Below are 14,689 nucleotides of genomic sequence, written 5' to 3'. Positions count from 1 at the left end.
ATGTATGTATGTATGTATGTATGTACGTATGTACGTATGTATGTATGTATGTATGTATGTATGTATGCATGTATGTAAACGTGAATCTGTGTATGAATGTAGGTGCTGCATCCATGGGTAGTGTATATGCTTTCGCCGTGTGCGCAGGTCTGGAGTGGTTGGGTCTCAAAATGCCCTCCACAAATATTACAGAGCAGAGGGTATGGATAACAGCATATTGAATCCACAGCAGCTGTGGGTATGGGACCCCCAAAACGTAGCTTCCTCCTCCTCCCCCTCCCCGGGAGAAGCATTCGACGTCAGGTAGCGGCCTGGGTTCACAGCGCGTGTCTTAAGAAGGAGTCTTAATGAAGCATTGAGCAAGTGGTGAACGCCTCGCCATGCGGCGTTCGACTCTAATGCACGTTTTTCAACAGTGCGTGACGCTGTATAGCAGCTGGCATGTCCCCCAGCTGGGCGGCACGTGTCTCTGCCGCCCTCCTCTCTGCGCGCTCCTCTCAGCATCACTTCTGTTCTCACAGAGGAACAAGCTGCGTTGTGATTTAGCGATTGTGCAGGAGTGATGATACGTTCCAATTTAGCATTTAGTGCGTCCATGGTGTTCGAAGCGGCGATAAAGTCTCAGAAGGTTCGCCGACAGTAAGTATTATATACACATCTTCGTTTTGCAGTCTGCCCTGCTGTGGCCAACCTTCTTATAAAGCGGAATAATTTAGCTAGTGTTGTCCTTAGCTTAAATGAATAATCTTTTAGCTTATCGCGCTTGACTGCCGTTAAAACAGATCGTAACATATGTAACAGAAGCTCAAAGACAACTGTACATCTAGCTCGCGTTATCAGCCCATGATCTAGCTGCCGTTACGAGTTCGCAAACTAAGGCCAAGTTTTAGCATCAGAGGAAGACGCAGCTAGAGTTGCTTTGATGTCGCGATAAAACGTTCTGATGCGTAGCGCAGAAGTATGCTCGATGGCCGGCTATAAATTCCAGTTGCCTGTACAGGAATCTGCAGATGTAAACCTAACCGATGCTGATGGTTGTGATCCCGTAGCCAATTCACAAAGCGGATTGGAATATAAGGTTAAAATTTTTCATGCTGCAAAGAAGAACATCAGGTTGCAAGCAAGGAAAACGTTGATCCGCATACTCGGTCGTTCATCATCAAAGGTGCCGTAACTCTTTAAAAAAAGTTAAGGACATTTTTTCATAAAGCTGGAATAGCACATGTAAAGCACCTATATTGGGTTACCGGTCTCAGATGATATTTCCGGACACCAGGTGTCGTACTCGCCCACCGCTGTTGGGTTCTCTGTCGCTTCAGCAACGGCTTTATTATTTCAAAAAACCTTCAGACTACATAAAAATGCAGATAATATTTACTCACACTCACATGCTTCGCCGATGCGCAGGCATCGTGTAGTGCCACTTGGGCTCAGTTTGCGAGAAAGCAGTTCGAGAGCTTGAACGCTGATCGGAGCATAAAAAACTAGCAAGTAGATTCTTTTTATTTATTTATACAATTTTCCGCAAAGATTGTCCTATGCATCACCATTTTCCGAGGCTTCTTGCCGGCCTGCTGCTGGGCTTGGGTGCCCATGCCGGTAAGTGTGATACGCTCTGATATTCAGAATAAAAAGACCTATGTTTCGATATGTAGGCGCTCAGATCGCCGCTGATGTTTGCACGGGTGGCTCCAGGTGTCACCAAGGAAAAAATGAAGGAATTTAGCAATGCATGCTGCTGAGTTACGGGCATGAATTGATTTAAAGTTTAATTGATTACAATGTCATGTGCTGGCTGCTGGCACCAGCTTGGGTGATCTTGATAATTTGGAGGAGCTACTGCGCGCCTGCAAATCTATACGATTTCGGGCACGAAGCTGTTAGTTCAAAGCAGATTGAGAAATTGGGAAAATAAATGTTTAATATCATAGACACAGCTGCAGCGCGCTGTTGCACTACCCTCGCGAAAACCTGAGTGCCCGCACCACCGCACAGGAACCCCCTTCACAGTGTTCCTTTACGCCAACATGGACGTTGTTGCGGGACCCGTGCGACTAGCCGTCCTGAGTGACAGCATTCAGCACATCGCACCTGGAAGGTACGTAATGCAGCTCTTGGATGTGGAGACACCTCGCTCACTTTCTGTAACAGTAAGATATGCAACCCTCAATACACAACCTTTAAAATCGACACAAGTCAACACACAATCTAAAAACACACACTCAAGGTGCAACACACACATACCCACACGTAATGCAAGCCCACCTCAGGCATGCACATTACATGCCCTGCAGAACCCCTCCGTAGCTCCTGTGTTGGCTCAGCATGCACGGTAATTAAGTACACGGCGGCAGCGGGGCTCCTGCCCGCGCAAATCCGGGGTCAGCAGGCAGGCCCCTCAGAGCACTGCACGATGGGCTGCACAGCCTGGTGTAGTTGCATGTCCGCTAACAATGTAGTGTGTTGAATATGGGCAGTTACGGCGGCACTCGGATGCTTTGCAGCGGTGACGGGCAGCCAGCAAAGCCACCCATCTGCCTGACTGTCTGTCTGCCTGTTTGTAACATCCACCACCGTCATACGCAGCCAAACTGTCAACGGAAAACGGAAAACCCGTCACAGCGCTCATGTACGGAAGAACGGCCTGAGAGTACGCCGTCCCCTCGTAGTCAACCTAGAGACTGTGTGACTTGGCTGCCCGTCTACCTTCTTGCCTCCCTACCTGCCTGCCTGCCTGCCTGCCTGCCAGGACCGATTCATTGCGTTACACATCCGTACAAGCATGCGTTAGGGTTTCCCGCCTGAAGGTTCTCCCTCAACGCCGCAACTCCTGAGCCTTTTGCTTGCCACTGCCCATCCGAAAGCTCACCTTGCCCCTTAACCCCGCCCTGACTCATGCCTTAAAATATTTCAAAATTACTGCTTGTAGTAGGTGTCCGCGCACCTGATCTCCCCCCGCAACCAGGAATGTCATTTGATCTCACCACCTCTTCTTGCGTCCTCTCACTCCGGTCCCCCACCTAACCATCCTGACTGTCTGCGCCGCAGTCGGCCCATCAGCACCACTACACAGCCCACTGCGAGACAGCTGGCGAATGCTGCGGGCTTCGTAATCCCCGCGAACAAGGTACCTGGAGAAGGCCAGCCACACACGGAGTAGCAGAAGTGCTAGTAGTAGTACTAGTGCTAATGGAGGTAGTAACAGTCGTATTGGTGGTAGTACTAGTAGGTACTACAGCGAGCAGCAGGCCCCAAAGGGAATACCACGGCCATCGGGCCATCGGGCCACAACGGAGCTAAGTAGTGTCATCCGCCATTCCGAAAGCAGCAACGGCAGCTTAGCCAGCAGCAATAACTTCATTTCTTAACCCGTTGCAGTCATATCGGTGGTTCATTCACCCGCTTCCTCCACTCGTCTGAGTTAGATGTAAGGTCAGTCAAGATGGAGGAGAGAGGGGCCTGGCTTGGCTTGGCTTGTCTGGGCAATTTAAACCCTAAAACCCTAAAACCCGATCACCGACCCGCCCACCTCCCCGCATCCCCTTCCTTTTCCATCCCGTCCCTTTCCGCGTGGGCGCCCGTGTCTCCCGCCGCAATCTATCCTGCATACCTCACCGCAATCAGGGGTCCTACATCCTTATGGAGGACCTTGCAAGCAACCCCCAGAAAGTATCCAGCTTGATCGACTTCGTCAAGGGCGGCGGCGCACTAGTGCTGCTGGACGGCTACGACGCCTTCACCAACACCAACACATTTATGCCGCTGCTGGGTGCTATGCTGGATGGTATCGGTATTGGCAGCAGCAGTACCAGCAGTATAAACGTTAATGGTAGCGGTAGCGGTAGCCACGACTCACGGCTTAGTAGTTGCCGGGCTGTGGGCATCAAATCCATGGTGCTTGTACAGCTGCGCTTTACCGGGGGGTACTTCACCGACCTGGCGCCCAAACTTCTGGTGAGCCGATGAGGGGTCTGGTCAGGGCACGGGGCGTGTGGGTGAGGTGTAAATCAGACGGAACGGCTAGATTGCCCTGCTTGGGGAGGCTGCGAGAGTCGAATCACGGGGATGCAGCCGAGGCCTCTCCCAACAACCCATGGCGCTCTCCTCCTCCCCAAAGGCCTCCTCGGCTTTTACGGACACACCCGCACTTGTGTGCGGAACTTGTAACTTGTAACTTGTAACTTGTAACTTGTAACCTAAGCACTCTGCTTCACACCTTAGTGAAACCAAATAAGCCTATTTGTCAGTGTCCGAATCGGCTTCGGCGCCTCCGGCGGTTGAGCGGACCATGTGGTCTGGTTGCGTTGTTTTCTCCTAAGCTCTAACTCTCCACTCGCGCCCAACTTCCACGTGGCGATGCCGCTGGGACCTCGTCCACTTTAGGTAAAGCCAGACCAGGGCGTGTCCGGCATTTCGTGCGCATTCGGCAAGGCGATTTACTCGGCCTTCACCGCAAACCGGACCCAGCTGGCAGTGGCCTGGTACTGGGGGCTGGGCCGCGGAGCCATTTACTGGATCGGATCAGGCTTCCAGGTGCCCCACTTGAAGGGGTACGAGGAGGTGCGTACGTAGTGGTGTAGGGCGTGTCAGGTTAGGCGTTGACGGGTAGCTGGGAGGTATTAAGACGCTATCACTACCAGGTTAGCCCAACCAACCAACCAACCAACCAACCAACCAACCAACCAACCAACCAACTGCCGCCCGCTTTCTGTTTTCACGTGCCTGAACCTCACCCCGAGGCACTAAGGGATGGCCCAATCACTTCATTGCCAAGGGCCCCAGGGCTATTTGCGAACAGGGCCGCTTGCTTGTGGAGGCCTGTAGAGGTTTGTGGCTGTATTTGCTGACCTCGCGTGTTCGTGTGGAAGTGTTGGGCTAGCCGGGCTAGCCATACATCGGCCCTTGTCCCGCAGCGTCCATGCAACCTAGTGGACCCTTGCCTTGTCCATTTGGTGTTTTAATTACCCCATTCCCCACTCACATTAAACCCTAAAACCCTGAGACCTGAGGGCGGGTGAATGAGTATTCTTACCATCTCACCTATCACCTCTTTCCCTGCCTTCCTGCCTGCCTGCCTGCCTCTCTGTTCTCCACCGGGGCTTCTGCCTGCTGACCTTCCACACCACCCTGGCCACGCAGGTATTGGCTGCGGCGTTCCTCGCGGCAGCAGCTGTGAAGGCCAGTCCTGAGGTCCGCTGGCAGCCGTCACTCCCGAACGGGTACGACATCATTCCGCCGCCGTTGCCGCAGCCGCGACCCTCCAATCTACAAACCCCGTCATCACCTCCCCGTCCTCCACCAGCATTACAAGGACCACTACCGCCTCGTCCGCCAACATTGCCGCCGTCGGCTGCGTCAAGGCCGCCGCCACCGCAACGGAAGCCGCCTCTGGCAACAGGAAGCCCGGCACTGCCACCAAGCGGCAAGCCGCCACCGGCTACGGCAACAGGAGAGAAGCCGCCGCCGCATACGGCAAGCTCGTCAACACCACCGAGAGGGGAGCCGCCATTGGCGGCACAAAGCCCTTTGCCGCTAGCTGAGGAGAAGGCGCCGCCGCATCGCTCTCCCCCACGTTTACCCGTATCCCCGATTCAACTGCGGCAACCTCCGACGCCCCGTACCGCGCCCCAATTGGCGCCGCCCACTGCACAATCATTCTTCCCACCGTCCTCCCCTTCACCCCTCCCACCGTCCTTCCCGTCACCCCTCCCACCGCCCTTCCCGTCACCCCTCTCACCGTCCGTCCCTTCACCCCTCCCACCGTCCTTCCCGTCACCCCTCTCACCGTCCTTCCCTTCACCCCTCCCACCGTCACCGTTGCCACTTTCGTCATCGCCACTACTCCCATCACCACCGCCTTATACACCGCCCTTACGCCCCTCACTGCCTCCTCCATTCCCGTCACTTATGCCGCCGCCGCCCCTACCGCAGCGGCCGCCCCTACTGCCGCCGCTGCAGCCTCACCCATCCACGCTGCCTCTATCCGCGCCACGTCCGCCACCTTCATCTCCGCCACCGCCTATACCAGTGGTATTGCCTCCGTCAACATCACCACCAGCTCTCCTCTCGTCGCCCTCACCTCCCACGCTGCCACCAGCGGCTTCCCCAACACCCGTTTCAGTATCTTATCCGCCCTTTCCTATGCTGCGCTCGCCTCCTCCTCCGCTGTCACCGCCTCCACCGCCTCCGCCTCCACCGCCGCCACCGCACCATCCACCTCCTCCTCGGCGTCCGCCAGCTCTCAGCAGGCCTCCACGGCCACCCTTACCGCCGCGGCCTCCAAGGCCGCCATTGTCCCCTCGGAAGCCGCTGCCTCCTGCCTCTCCCGATTTGTCACCCCCGCCCAGCGAGGTTGCCGAACCTCCGCCTGTCGACTTCTTCCCCCCTCCTGCCGATTTCGCCCCACCATCTGAGAAGGAAGTATCCCCATCTCCACCCCTTGCGCCAGCTAGGAGCCTGGCTGCTTAGTGACGTGCATGGATGTGACCAGGCTGCATGCGTCTTCAGGGTGACTTTATGCGTGGTTCGGGCCCTTAGGAAATCATGTATGTCAGGTGGCCTTGCGCTTGAGCTCGAGGGGTCAGCCCCAAAAGCGTTTTCGCATGCGCTACTGTGTGTGCTTCCGATGGGAATGCATTACCTGTTTTGTGCTTTCTTGCCCTTTGCATTGCCTGTCGAGGACAGCAATTAAAGGCCAGCGGGTTCGCATCCTCATCACTTTTTTATGACTGCGCTGATTCAGCCTATGAACTGATTGAGCCTGAAATTCGCATTCCGGTGCATGTGAGTAAGTCCCATAAAGACCAACTCTTGAGCCCTCGGCTCGTATTAGGGCGGTTTGCAGGATAAAGACCAACAACCGCGTGGTATCCTGCGAACACTGTTGTCTAGAGTGCTCTTGGGGTTGAATCGCGTTGGACGGTTTGAGTTTGGGGCTCGGACTGGAACTTTCTGTGCGTGTGTATGTGTTTTTTTGGGAACGCCGCGCAAGAGGGTTCTTAAACTCCGTAGGGATGAGTACGGAGGATGGGATGTACGGCTGTGGTGTGAATACCTGTATGTGTACGGCAATCCATACGACAGTACGGAATGTATCGCCAATCATCGCCGACGTGGCGATCGGAAAGGTCGGGATGGCGAGCGAAGCGTACCTCGGTGAGGCTGACTACCTAAGCTCGGATACCAACTGAAAAAGGATGGACCCCGTCTTTCAGTTAATAAACCGAAACCCTGATCAAATGCTTACTGACGATTGTCCGATGATTTAAGCTGCCTTTGCATGTTAACGAACAGCCGATTATCAAGCCGGTTATTAAAGTTAATTATTAACAAAACAACTTTCAGGTTAAGTATTATAACTGGGCGGGCGCGACGTGCAATTGGAAGTACGATAACTGCCCAACAACCGACTTAACCCGGCTTGGTCTGCGCGCCTAACGGCCCTGAAAACCTTACAGTATGGAAGAGATAATACGGATCTTTTCCTGAACTTGCAGTGGCTTGTGCACACGCCAAATACGGCTTACGGCTACTTTCCGGCATGGTAACCAGTCGACCACACGTCACAGGCTTATCTAACAAAGTATATGGAAGAATCCAATAATTTCATAAAAGCACAATCTGCGCCTTGCGTTGCAGGAGCCCGCAAAACTTATGCTGGTGTTAACAAGCAGTTAAAGCGGTTAACGGGCCCCTTTGAGAGCTAAACAAATTGACGGCTTCATTATGTTAATAATATCATTTAGCTTTTTATTATAACATATGATCCTGGTTGCAGGCTTGGGCAAAGCCAGTACTATACTGCTCGCAAATCCATTAATGCCGAAAGATCTCCGAGTTACCGCTCTGAGCCTTGAGGTCAAATGATAGGTTTTAGGTTTCCGCAACTATGTATAGTTTGCGTTTAGCCATTGAAAGGAAGTCGGTTTGACCCAGAGTACGTGAACTGCTTGACAAGATGTGCACCCATCTCTGGCCTAAAACATTAAGAATAAAACTAATTCAATGAAATCTTATATCTATTTCAAATCATCATCGTTCCTGTGCCTCGTTTTCGATAACATGGAAAACGTTCTGGGTTCGTAAGAATGTAGCACCTTCAAATATTGATCGTAAGATTTAATTATACTTCTTTTAAATTGTGCTAAGGACATTCCATCAGCGCATGCAGACGATGCGCCCACCTACTGTCGTACATCAGCTAACTCCTGAGCGAACTGTGACCTCGTCTGAGCCCCACAAACGAAGGGGTAGATTGCTCAAGCTAGGTTAATGGATTGGAGTTATCCCAATTAACTTTATGGGCATTTGCATAACTCCAAATGATGCCTGTTTTAACTTGTAACGCCGCGACGGGGAAGGGCAGCACGAGCCTGCACGTACACTACGGAAACGAATTTGCATAGATGAAGTATTTGCTTACTTAGCTATAGCTCCTTGCTAGTGTGGCGTTTCCTGCTCGCTGCTTTGGAGCGGAGGTTCAGGACCATGCGAGCCGGTTCGTTGCTCGCCATCGTAATTTTTGTTGCACTATCACATCAAGCAAACTCAAGTAAGTCCATTTGTTATGCTAAGTTGCAAGGGTAGCAGCTCGGTAGCCTTCGCGGTTTGAAGCCATGGCAGTCATGCAGTAACACCTGCGCCTGCATGTGATACGTAGTCTACGACCAAGGCTCGCAAGAATTTTACCGTAGATAACTAACGTCATGCGCCAACGTGTTCTCCCGAAACCAGCTTCGATGACATACATTTTTCGTACCATCGAAGTAGGTCGAATGAGCGATAGACGGCTCCGGGCCACTTTCCTTGCACTGCAGTTGGCTTCAATGTCTGGCTTTATGACAACCCCAGCGTCGTCGCCAGCGAGAAACGCGCTGAGAGGTTGCGGCAATTGATCTCTTCCGCGTCTGGCTTCCTACCCGGCACCGCAAGCACTCAGCCGAGCCTCTACGACGCCATCGGCTATGTCATTCCGGCCACTCGAGTAAGCCGGTGGAACTTCGGGGAGGTTAGAGCCACAGATTCTCTCACCTCTTTGAGAAAGCCAAATTTTCAGTACCCATTTCCTTGCTCCGGTACAACGCGCCCCGAAGCATGGCTCGTCCGCAGCCCTTTCCAAACCACATACCGGCGGCTAAACTCACCTAGCCGCCGGACGCTGCTATTTTGCTCATCAAAAGAATATTGTGCAAACTTCAGCACTAAGCCATGTCAAATCACGAGACGTATTTTCCGCCCCAAACCTAGGCCCTTAGGTTACGGATATGTCGTTTTCCATGATCATGATACAGGCCGTGAGGAAGAAATGAGGGCGAGAGCGGTACGAAAAGAACTTCACCAGCCAGAGCTAGCTCCATATTTCAGCAACGTGGTAGAATCTTGGAAGGACACATAAGGCTATGTAGGCTTTGCTGAAAATATCGCGTAGATATTGTTGAGAGAGAGTGTGTGACGCCAGCGCTGTAGTCCAAAAGAAACTAGAGCGCTAGCGTCACACACACCCTCTCATCCATTTCAAAAGGCAGCTAGGTGGTGGGCGGCTTGGTGGCGTGCGTGCGTTGGCGGGGGCGAAAGGGGGGCAACGGCCCCTCACATTGTGCGGGAAAAACAAAACATGTGTGGAGGACAGGAAGTACCTAGAAGTTTTACCACACTGCACATCCTCCATTGGGTGGTAGCGAGCGGACAGTGCTTATTCCAGCGACTTCCGGCCCTCACGGCTCCCCGGGACCGTGAAGCATGATCTACGAATAACTCTTGCAGACACGGGACTGCTTTTGGCCAGCATTGCCTATCGTTTTATTTTACTTCCGCTAGGCGCTTGATTATTGCTGCTGTCCGGTGCTGATCCCAATACTGTTGTGAGAATGGTTGTGCCATGCCCTGCAGCTTTCCGGCCGCGCCTTTGCCTGTTTCATGAACCTGCAATTCTTTGTACAGCCTGCCGACCGCCGCCTGTTGACTCTGTGCTTGACTTGTGAATTCGCATAAAGCTATACATATTTCGCCACATTGGGGCAGTCGCGGTTTACCTCCATTGGGCCCCGTACGCTGTACAGGGATCGTACTACGATGCGGAGCGCCTTGCGTCGGATAGATTAAAGCTACGTGCGCTGTCGGACTTTGTGCGCAGCGGTAGTGCCTTGGTATTACTGGATGGCTTCAAAAGCGATGCGGCGACTAACACCTTCCTGCCGCTGCTGTCGGCACTCCTGGGCCGCGACCCGCGGTGCATGGCGACGAGTGTTGGGAAGAGCATGCATCTGCGTAAGCGCACAGCCGCCCAGGCCTTCGCCAACTTGAGTGACACTGCTGAGGTACGCGGGGTACGGGATAATGAGAGCGCTAAGCAACAAATGACCCCACGGGGGAGCCGAGCTGATCACCGGTACTAGTAGTTCTGGGCACCGCCCTGCACCCCTACAAACAGCGGTATGTAAGTTAGCCGTGTATGTAGGCGGCGTGAGAGGTACCCACGCATGTGAGCACCGCACCACGGCCCGGACCGTCCTAAACAACTACGAGTCATTTCCCTGCACAGCATGGCCGGGGGGATATGCGATTCGTGGAGGGAGAGTTGACTATGTCCCTGTGTAGACATCTACCAGCAGGAAGAACCACCCGCAGCGCCTCGGAGGCTACCCACGGCTCTTGAAGGCCTTGGCTAGGCTGAGGGCCTTGTGAGATGCCTCGAGCAAAGCGCAGCCGTTAGTTATGGATCATGTGTTGTATGTTCTAGGCGGCATGTCGCTTGCGCCGGGCTTACGAGGGGGGTACGATTAGGAGTTCTGAACTTTCTCCTTTGCCTGGGGCCCTGCCATGCAGTAAGGGGGAGGGAATACCACTTTTCCTTTGCTCCCTTTCCTTGAGCCCAGTAAAACCCCACTGGCGCGGACTGGAAGGTTAAGCAAGCAAAGCGAAGCAAGGCACAGCAAAGGATTTAGATGCAAGGAGTTGATGTTTTATATGGAACTGCCAGAATCGCTAGCTAGAGATACGGAAAGCCAGGGGAAGGGTTAAGAAAGCCGAAAGGGAAGAGCAGGTTAGAAGTCCTACCACCCAAAACCATCCCCCTATGCTCGAACTAAGAACCGGAAGCACGCGCCCGAGGGAGTGCGCCAAAATAGTTTCTTAAATGGGACCAATACTCTTCCTTGACCTCTTTGCTTCGTCCCGTACACTTCTTATCCGTACCCTTTGCGGATGAACCATTCCATGCACTTGCCTCGTCCGACATACATCCAATTGCAGCCAATGTGGCACATATACCCAAAACCTAATGTCCCCAATACACTGGCGTTGCTTAATCAGGTCAAGCCCATGCAAGGCTTCTCCTTTCTGTCTTGCCAGACCGGCCAGGCGATTTACTCAACCTACGTAAACCAGGTGCGTCAACATTATCAGTGGAAACGACTTGTGTATGTATGTATGTATGTTGTTACAGGGTGGTATGGGTTCACCAGCGGCCCCCTTTCCCGAGGCAGTTCCCTGCTCTCCCCTGCAAGAGGGGTACCCTAATCCGTTCACCCCATCCGACTTCAGAATGTATTCGTTGGGTTCAGCAACTCACCTCCAGCATCCAACCAAATCTGGCGGACCAAAGGCGCCTCAACTTAGTTACGTATTTGAATGTGTTTTACACCTAGAGTTGCGTTGCCCCTCAGCAGGCCTATGGCAGGCGTAAGCGGGACCTTTTTATTACAGCCCCTTTCCTGAAATCCTTCCTTAAATCCAGTCGAGGCGGTCCGTCCCGTCCCCATGTGCCATGTGTTGCCGGAGTGCACTACCAATTGCGAGCGCGAGAGTGCGCTACCCTGGGTTTCCGATACCTGCTTGTGTTGTGCGGTATGCACAAGTATATATTGTATCCCTTCGGATCCAAACTGAGATCGTACAGGTCGTACTTCACTCGATATTGCGTGTACACATAAACTACGGTCCTTCCAGCCTCGCACACGTACACGATGCATATTCGCTGCTTTGCAGGGCCTCATCAGTCACATTGCATGTGACTGACGTATTTGCGAACTTACCTCCCAACCCTCAGGAAGAGTTCGCGGCCTCCATGATGTGGAAGCTGGGCAGCGGCGTTATCTACTGGATAGGCTCGTCATTCTTCAGACCATTCACACCGGGCGTTAACAGCGTAAGTTACAACAACAACAACAATAACCCTTTGGGTTCGGCTTCTGCTCTCTAGGTGGCTTGCGTTGTCTGGTCTGGGTGGGAGTCTTGGCTGCCCTGATCGTATCATGTGCAGTAAGTAATGCATGGAAAGATGGTCCACTGGCTCTGCTCTTCGTGAGTCTGGAGCCCCCTGCTGTAGCAACCTCTCACACACAACGACGGGAACAAAGGCATGGTGTGCAGTCATGGTGTGCAGCACAGCGCATTGCAGCAGGGATGAATATCTTGCACGGTCGGCCCGCTGTTCAACCATTTCGCATCATTATCAACATATCACGTCGACATTGGGGTTCTCGATAGTGGTTCGAACGACTGGATGAGGTTTCCGTAGGTTTAGCACCCAGTTGTGCAAGAGTTTACCGAGGGTCAACCCTAATGGATGCCGGTGCCTAGCCCCGCACCCATCCGTATGCCTAGTGTGTGTGTGTATCTGTGTGTGTATCTGTGTGTGTATCTGTGTGTGTATCTGTGTGTGTATCTGTGTGTGTGTATCTGTGTGTGTGTATCTGTGTGTGTGTATCTGTGTGTGTGTATCTGTGTGTGTGTATCTGTGTGTGTATCTGTGTGTGTGTATCTGTGTGTGTGTATCTGTGTGTGTGTATCTGTGTGTGTATCTGTGTGTGTGTGTGTGTGTTTTACACCTTGAGTTGCTTTACTCCCCGAAAGTGTACACTGTATAGCCTAGCCAGGAAATGCCCTAAGGGATATATACGCCTTATGCCTGGTACGTTGTGCCACGGAATACAATCGCACAGTCCTTAACACGACTCCCTAGCAAGCTGCGTATTTCTCTAAACGGCACCCAAAGCAAATGTCGTACAGGTTTTCCATGCTGCGCGTGTCTTAGCTCCATCGTGCATCCCCACCTGCCATGCCACCATCATAGTCATGGTTAGCGCCGTACAGCCCCCCCCCCGCTTTCCCGTCGTCGCTCGTTCTATTAAAATGGGTTTGGTATTGTATCGGTTGGGATGTACGACAGACGGAAGGGTGAAAATCCATACGACATGGTTGTAGCTCCCCTTAGGGGGTTACGTACATGCGAACATCAATTTGGGGGGAGGGGGCTGCGCTTTGGAGTTTTTTGACTTCTCAACGATTGCGTCTTATCTTTCATTGGTCGTGGAGTGGTGTTGGCGTGTTGGCGTGTTGGCGTGTTGGCGTGTTGGCGTGTGGGTGGGTGGATGGGGGGAGGGGGGCGGACGGCCCCAACAGGCTAGTCCGAGGTACCGCCACGAAGGCTGGAGTGTGCGTGGAGTGCCATCAGTTATGATTGCTATCTGTCAGAAGCTTTTTGTGCTTTGGTGAGTTCATGTTGACCCCTGAACGAGATCCATATGTATTTATACGCAGGTACTGGCTGCCGCGCTGCTGGAGACCGCAAGGCAAATGGCCACCGGCCCAAGCCTCCCGCCCCCGCCGCAGCCGCGGCCTCCTAGGTCGCCGCCACCTCCACTACCACCCCCTCCCCTTCCCCCCCCTCCATCTCCTCCCCCACCCTCCCCGCCTCCCCCGCGTCCACCACCGCCGTCGCCACCGCCGATCTCCCCCCGTCCGCCCTCGCCGCCGCCGCCGTCACCCTTTCCACCATCTCCGCCACCTCCATCACCCCGGCCGCCGTCGCCGCGGTTGCCGCTTCCAAACCCACCGGCGCCGCCGCCTCCCTCGCCTTTACCTCCTTCGCCGCCGCCACCTTTACCGCCGCCGCCATCACCGCCACCTCCAAAGCCACCGCCGCCGCCGCCGCCGCCGTTGGAACCCGTCAGCTCGCCGCCGTCGCCTCCGATGCCTCGGCGCTCCCCTCGGCCCCAGCCGCCGACACCTTGGTCGCCACCTCCCACATTTCCCTCGCCACCATCACCCCCACCGCCATCTCCGTTGCCTCCGTCGCCCCCTCCGCCATCTCCCTTCCCACCTTTCCCTCCGCCACCGTCTCCAAGGCCGCCGTCGCCGCCGCCACCGTCCCCCGCGCCGATCTCCCCTTCGCCCCCGTCTCCATCAAGGCCGCCCCCTCTTCCTCCACCTTCACCTCCGCGGAATCCGCCTCCGTCGCCAAGGCCATCTCCTCGCCCGCCATCACCAAGTCCCAACCCCCCAAGACCTCCTCCACCACTGCCCCCCTCTCCCCGGCCTCTTCTGCCGCCGCCTGTTCAGAGACCTCCATCTCCTTCACCGTCACCGTCGCCTCCATTCTCCACCGCTGCCGCCGCAGCCCCCGTCTCCGCGGCCGCCATCCTTTGCCTCCCCCTCGCCGGCCGCCTCCGCGCTCCCCTTCTCCTTCGGTTCCGCCCATACCGCCGCCGCCTCAGCCGCCATCTCCACCGCTGCCGCCTCAGCCCCCGTCTCCGCGGCCGCCTCCGCCACCGCCCGTGCGCCGACCTCCTCCTTCCCCGTCACCATCGCCCCCTTCTCCGCCTCCTCCATCACCTCTGCCGCCCCCATCTCCCCAAACACCAGACGCCCCGTCACCTCCACCTTCACCACTTCCGCCCTCCCCAAGGAC

General features: G+C 54.5%; 2 protein-coding genes across 2 annotated transcripts; both read left to right on the top strand.

Annotated features, from left to right (window-relative positions):
• Nucleotides 1-1,538: 1,538 nt before the first annotated feature.
• Nucleotides 1,539-5,540, top strand: VOLCADRAFT_89355 (uncharacterized protein; the record flags this gene model as incomplete). Its single annotated transcript, XM_002949014.1, has 7 exons — nt 1,539-1,599; nt 1,996-2,098; nt 3,049-3,127; nt 3,625-3,954; nt 4,384-4,560; nt 5,140-5,219; nt 5,303-5,540. The coding sequence occupies 7 exons, from the start codon at nt 1,539-1,541 to the stop codon at nt 5,538-5,540; spliced, it is 1,068 nt and encodes a 355-aa protein (XP_002949060.1).
• A 1,518-nt stretch (nt 5,541-7,058) lies between these two features.
• Nucleotides 7,059-12,244, top strand: VOLCADRAFT_89354 (uncharacterized protein; the record flags this gene model as incomplete). The annotated part of the gene is made up of 6 exons (XM_002949013.1): nt 7,059-7,155; nt 8,817-8,983; nt 10,059-10,316; nt 11,251-11,385; nt 12,047-12,145; nt 12,200-12,244. 6 exons carry the CDS (start codon nt 7,059-7,061, stop codon nt 12,242-12,244), a joined length of 801 nt encoding a protein of 266 aa, XP_002949059.1.
• Nucleotides 12,245-14,689: the final 2,445 nt, after the last annotated feature.

This window comes from Volvox carteri, assembly GCF_000143455.1.
Source record: "Volvox carteri f. nagariensis unplaced genomic scaffold VOLCAscaffold_12, whole genome shotgun sequence".
Classification (NCBI taxonomy): domain Eukaryota; kingdom Viridiplantae; phylum Chlorophyta; class Chlorophyceae; order Chlamydomonadales; family Volvocaceae; genus Volvox; species Volvox carteri.
This window is presented reverse-complemented; position numbering and strand designations above follow the sequence as displayed.